We start from the raw sequence: 6,000 nt of genomic DNA, 5'->3' as shown, positions 1-6,000 counted from the left end.
TCTTCTTTGGAAACACTGAGCATGTTAGTGCTGTGCAAAAGTATTTGATTTGTGAAGGGAAAACATAAGACAAACCCTAGGACAGCACATGACATCAGGGTCAAATGGCATGTGTTGTCTCATGGTGTAGGCTATGCATTTGGTTGATTTAAATATATACCTTGTACTTTAATTGAAGCAATTTCCCATGGAATACATTCTAGAAATATATGCTACTGGATATGCTGCTTAGATGTGCCAATGTTCCACAAATTAATTTATGCATATAGTGTACTGTACATATTATTCCAGTGAGCACAATGCTGCTTTAGATCAGACCCTCAAAGGACTGCTAAGCACATGTGATGCCTTTGATGACATCACAAACTTGCAGACACTTCTCAAACACATTTTTTTTTGGGGGGTCTTCCCCAGGTGAGAGTAAATGGGGACTGACCATTTAGGTATAACTGTCTCCCATCAGATAATTTGTCAGACAAATGATATTATCTGATTTTATGTTATAGTAAATTACCCAAGGTGACCTCAGAATGAATTACAGCAAATAAGAATAAGAACATTAATCCCTGTGTTAAACACATTTGGAGACTCTAAAAGAGACCAGTGAACACCACAGTGTTCATACATTACAGCTAACAAGACAGTTGTTAAAATAGCACTGAGCTACAAACCTCCAAGACCAAATACACTATTAGAAAAAAGGGTTCCAAAAAGGTTATTCGGCTGTTCCCATAGGAAAACCATTTTTGGTTCCAGGTAAAACCCTTTTTGGTTCTAATAAGAACCATTTTGGGTTCAATGTAGAACATGGACTCCAAAAGGGTTCTACTTGGAACCAAGAGGGCTCTACTAGGAACCAACACGGGTTATTCAAGAGGGTTCTCATTAAGGGACAGCCGAAGAACACTTTTAGGTTCTACATAGCACCTTTTTTTCTAAATGTGTAACCTGTATCAAGCACCTTGACAACTAAAACGTGTCATACATTTTCTTACCTATGGAAATATACCCATTTGCCAAAAAACAATGTCATAGTCTAGCTTCCTTTTTGAAGATTAATAAAATAAAATAAAATCTTCATTTCACAACCATCGTAACGTAATTCTTGATAATAGGTTTGCAATCGCAAGCAGAAACCTGGGGGGGAGCTGTCCGGGGTGCTGAAAGCAAAACCGTAGGGGATCTGTACATGGTGGCAACTAGTCGCGTAGGCTATAGCCTAGATTATATTTTCAGCTCAGTGAAATACATATTGTGACCATTGTTTACTATGTGAAAGATGTAGCTATAGCATACTTCTTACCGCCATATCAGCTGTTTGCTGGATCTATTTAGTACCACCCAATTGAATACACGTCTGTCGGACGCTCAAACCTGCCAAACCAACACTCTCTCAACATTTTATGCGGCATTTCTAGTCTAGCAAAATAGCAACCAAAACGATTTAGGGTGCATATTTTAAGGATAGTAGCAAGCTAAGGTGTATCTTCATCTCTCCACATATCTGCTTCCGCGCGATGAAACCACGCATGTGTTGATCTGTGCTGCAGCAACGTGCATCCGTTCCTCTTTGACCCCAGAGTTAATCTGCATTCAGACTGACGATCCAATATATTTCTCAGATTTGGGATATTAGGCTATTCCGGAACCGTTGTATTTATGTAGTTTTTACTATTATTTCGCATGATCGGTCAAGCTTGCTTCGATTCAATCAGTTTTGTGACCGTTTTCCTCAACGCTGCAGCAGGTCTACATTTTCCCAAACCGAATGCTAACGCGAGCCGCTTATGCTATTCGCGTAATGTATCACCGTGAGGATAGACAGTAAATAAGGGGACCCGTCCATCTGCAATAAAGAGGAAAAGAAGATGGTGATAATGGCTCCTACAAATGTAGCATCTAAATGCTCGACAGCGATGGCGAATGCTTCCTTCCCTGTGAAGCTATTTCTCTGGGTGTTTTTATTCGCTCATCTTCCTACAAGGTAAGGCTTTTATTAAAATGCCGACACCAGATACATGTATGGCCGGGCGAATATGTTTTTTTTTTTTGCTTCCTAGAATGAGAGCCCAGCCCAGTTATTTCAATATGTTATTTTTTCTCGAATCTTCGTCTTATGCTTTCTCTCAGACACGATCATACACTGTCGCTTATTATAGGGGCTTGTTACAGAACCAGAACTCGTTTAGTTAGGCTACGTGTCAACCATTGTTTTCACACATTGTAATGATATGTTAACAGGTTGGTTAGGTAGTGTTGTCCCCGCCATACGAGTTCACTGTCATGTTTAACGTGATTCCAATAGAGCCGTTTTTGGGGAGGATCTGCAGGATGTCCATTATTTCCACGGGTGTATTCGCTGTAGAAGGATATATAATCACGGTTCTGTGGGCTACTGGGCAATGCTATTCAGATCTGAATAATATTTAAAGCCATTGCCATGAACAAATATGTATAAAATAGCATACCATATCTATATATTGAACCATTGTAAATGTAAGCTACTTTTTGCATGTACTGTATACCCTAATTGCACATGTGAAGACCTGGTGAAGGCATAGTCTATTGATGTAAGTTCCTTATGTTCCAAGATCCAAAGCATCACCATTCCCAGCATGTTTTTAAGGTGATGGACTGTGACTACGACCACCCTGATGTCTTAACGTTTGAGAATATTATACTGATTCACTGCCAACTCCTGAATCTGTGGAAAGAAAATGCTCAGTTTGACTTGTCACGAAAAGGCAGCCATTTGCACCAAGAGAATATGAACACTTGAGAAGGAAGCAGATGGTTTAAGGGCTCACATCGCTTCTGTCTTGTGTGCTCCTTGAGGGTGAGAAATGGAGGGTGATAGATCAGTGTTCATTCAATCACCATCGTGGAAAATGTGACCATGGAGCTCTCTGGCCCAGATTAAAACTGTGTACGCAATTGTATTCACACATATTTCGGCCTTTATTAACGTGATTCAACCCTAATTTAAAAGGATTCTGTGGTTAAGAGTTCCGAAATGTACAGTAGGATCTGTATATGCATCTGGGTACTTTGGTTATGTCATATCACAGATCACATGAGCATGTTAATTAGATGCGTGACATGTAATGAACACCTTGATTGCGGCTCATGTTTATCAAAGAAAGACACCGTAAAGATGCATTCTAGTTAGTAAATTCTAGGAGGAATACTTACATGATACATACATAGACACCTGTGAAAGACAAACACTGTATTGGCTGTCAAGGCTAGGTACAACATAAGGTCTGGCCTGTCCCTACAAAAGGCATCGGGATTTTATTTTGACACATTTATTTGAAGTGTATAGTTGTTACTACAATTTCCTTACTAGCTATTTGAATTTCAATACTGAGTATGACCTATGAAACCACTGTGAGGAACAATAAGATATTCATAACAATAAGATACTCATACAATAAGATACTCGTAACAATAACAAACTTCCACTCCAACTATTTGGTTTACAGTATACTGGGCCATGCTCCACGACCACCCATAGTTCACTGTTGGTAGCGTCGGCACCCAGGGGAAACAAATGCCCTCTGATGTAATCCCCAGGAAGTATCTGTAAACCCAGGAAGTGCCAAGGCCTTGCCAGCACGAAGTAGTGTCACAATGAGAGACTACCTGTAGCCTAGTGGCCCTCCCTTGGACCCCACCCCACCCAGGCATTTTGTGTTGTGATGTCTCTGATTTCAAAAGGCCAATAGATCATCACAGGTCAGGTAATCTGTGTTGAGTGGATTATCACAATATGATTATTAAGCCATGCCCTGACAGTGCTGGATTAAGGTGGGCCCTAGGCCAGAGGCATAGAAAACAATAGGTGTATTAAGCTGTATCACATTGGTGTGCCTTATCAAATAAATGTGTCGTGTTTGATACATTATGCAACCATTTCAGGCACTCACACTGTACCCACACCATGTACTAACTAGATGGTCAAGTCAGAGCTCCAGTACAGCAAAAACTCAGCATGGCGCTACTGTACAAAATATCTATTGTTAATTTGCTCCTCTCAATGTGTCCTCTCGCTGTATACTCTCTTTCATCTCATTTTTCATTTTGTTAAAGATGACAACAATACACAACTACAGTATGGCATATGGAGGACATTTATCAACGGGTTTATAGGAACCAAGGGCTTAAGTCAAGTAAGTCACTGTATGGGCATGCCAGAAGCAATGCCCTGGGTTGGAGCCCATGTTGCCCATTGGGTTAAACTGGCCCTGATCATAGCATCTGTTGCTATTACACAACTTATATGGCAGACAAACTGCATCTATAGTGTGATCCCTCAGAATGTCTATGTTATAATGACCTACAGGTGTCTCACGTCTCTACAGGGCAAAACTTCAATGAAGTGGCTGGCTCTTTCTGTTTTCTTTGATGGGAGGAATTGGAGATAGAAAGGCCTGTAGGTTTGGCCATGCACATCTATTTATGTGCTTTGGGTATGTCTGCCTTATTTTCGGAACACATTTTTACAATTGTTCACAAAATATGAAGAGATTAAGCTTCTCTCTCCCTGGTTGAAAGCATTTATATGTGAAGAATGTAATGTCATATATAGGTAATGTAATGTATAGGTAATGTAATGTCATGTAATGTATAGGTAAAACCTTTACTTCTCCGCCATGACTCAGAGTTTGTTCTCTCAGATACCCATGGGGGAAATGTGAGGACAATTTTAGATTCTGGGATACGACTGTGATTTGGGTCTCAGTGTTGAACTGATAACACATGTAGCCAGGACCTTCCAGTCGGTATTACAATAATCCTGAAGTAGGACCATAGGGATTTATATATGCTTTTACATTAGACACTTCATTTTCCTGGTGCATAAGATACCGCTGACTGTGAGGTATCTCAGGATGGTCACTGCTGTGTTAGCCTGCGGGTAGTGTTTTACAATGATCCTGAAAGACACCTATTCTTAATCCTAAAAAGCAAGTTTATTTTCAAAGGGCACAGGGCATAAGCCTACTGTAGTGGGTAAACTGAGGATGATACTGTGAAAAAGCATTTATATAACCTACTTCCTTAAATTCCCACCTGCATGACACTTAATGTGTAGGGAATTACAGTAGGCCTACGTAGTCCCATCTTTCAATTGAACTGTTCTGTTTTAACCTATCAGCTTTCAGGCTTTCCAGGATTCTGCTATCACTTTTGTTTTGTTTCAGAATTCCCTGCATGTTATGGGAGGGCTTGCACATTCTATCCGTCACTGTACTATTTCCGCATAAAAAAATGGGTTAGTCACAATATTATCGCAGAAAACTGACCTATCACCGCAGTACAAAAATAAAGCTTGCAATTTCAACCAATCGCCGCACATTTACAGCAGAACATGGTTCAATCAAGCGACTCGTCAACAAAACGTTTTCCTTCATCAACGCATTTTTTTGCGACAAATTGGACAAAAACCATTGCATATTTCCATGCAAAAATGTCAGAATTGCTGCAGCAAAAACATTTTTGCCCGCAAATATCACTAAAAAATCCCAGAGAAATCCTGGAGGGACTGAGCTTCAGTGTGTTATTGGATTTTGTCTTGGATTTGCCATCTTCTGCTAGCTAGTTGTCACGTTCTGACCTTAGTTCCTTTGTTTTGTCTTTTGTTTTAGTCTGGTCAGGGCGTGAGTCTGGGTGGGCAGTCTATGTTCCTTTTTCTATCATTTGGGATTTCTGTGTTTGGCCTGGTATGGTTCTCAATCAGAGGCAGCTGTCAATCGTTGTCCCTGATTGAGAACCATACTTAGGTAGCCTGGTTTCACTTTTGAGTTGTGCGTGATTATTTCCTGTTTAGTGTTTTTGTCATTCACCTTACGGGACTGTTCGTTTGTTATGTATTGTTTTGTTCAGTGTTCTAGTATGTCATTAAAAGCTATGCACACTTACCACGGTGCGCATTAGTCCTCCGATCCTTCCTACTACTCCTCTTCGTCAGTTCCCTCACAAACCTGTGTATAGGCCTTC

At 40.4% G+C, this 6,000-nt stretch overlaps 1 protein-coding gene across 2 annotated transcripts in view; it reads left to right on the top strand.

The window, feature by feature from the left end:
• The first annotated feature begins 1,576 nt into the window (after positions 1 to 1,576).
• The window catches only part of LOC115105260 (gamma-aminobutyric acid receptor subunit gamma-2-like), a 72,347-nt gene continuing 67,923 nt past the window's right edge, over positions 1,577 to 6,000 (top strand). For both annotated transcript variants that reach the window (XM_029627058.2, XM_029627057.2), the window contains exon 1: positions 1,577 to 1,984. In XM_029627058.2, the coding sequence (XP_029482918.1) occupies positions 1,869 to 1,984 (116 nt within the window). In that variant the 5' untranslated portion in view covers positions 1,577 to 1,868. The remainder of the gene's footprint in view (positions 1,985 to 6,000) is intronic.

Source organism: Oncorhynchus nerka, linkage group LG22 (assembly GCF_034236695.1).
Source record: "Oncorhynchus nerka isolate Pitt River linkage group LG22, Oner_Uvic_2.0, whole genome shotgun sequence".
NCBI lineage: Eukaryota > Metazoa > Chordata > Actinopteri > Salmoniformes > Salmonidae > Oncorhynchus > Oncorhynchus nerka.
Note: the sequence above shows the minus strand (reverse complement) of the source record. Positions and strands in the feature narration are given on the sequence as shown.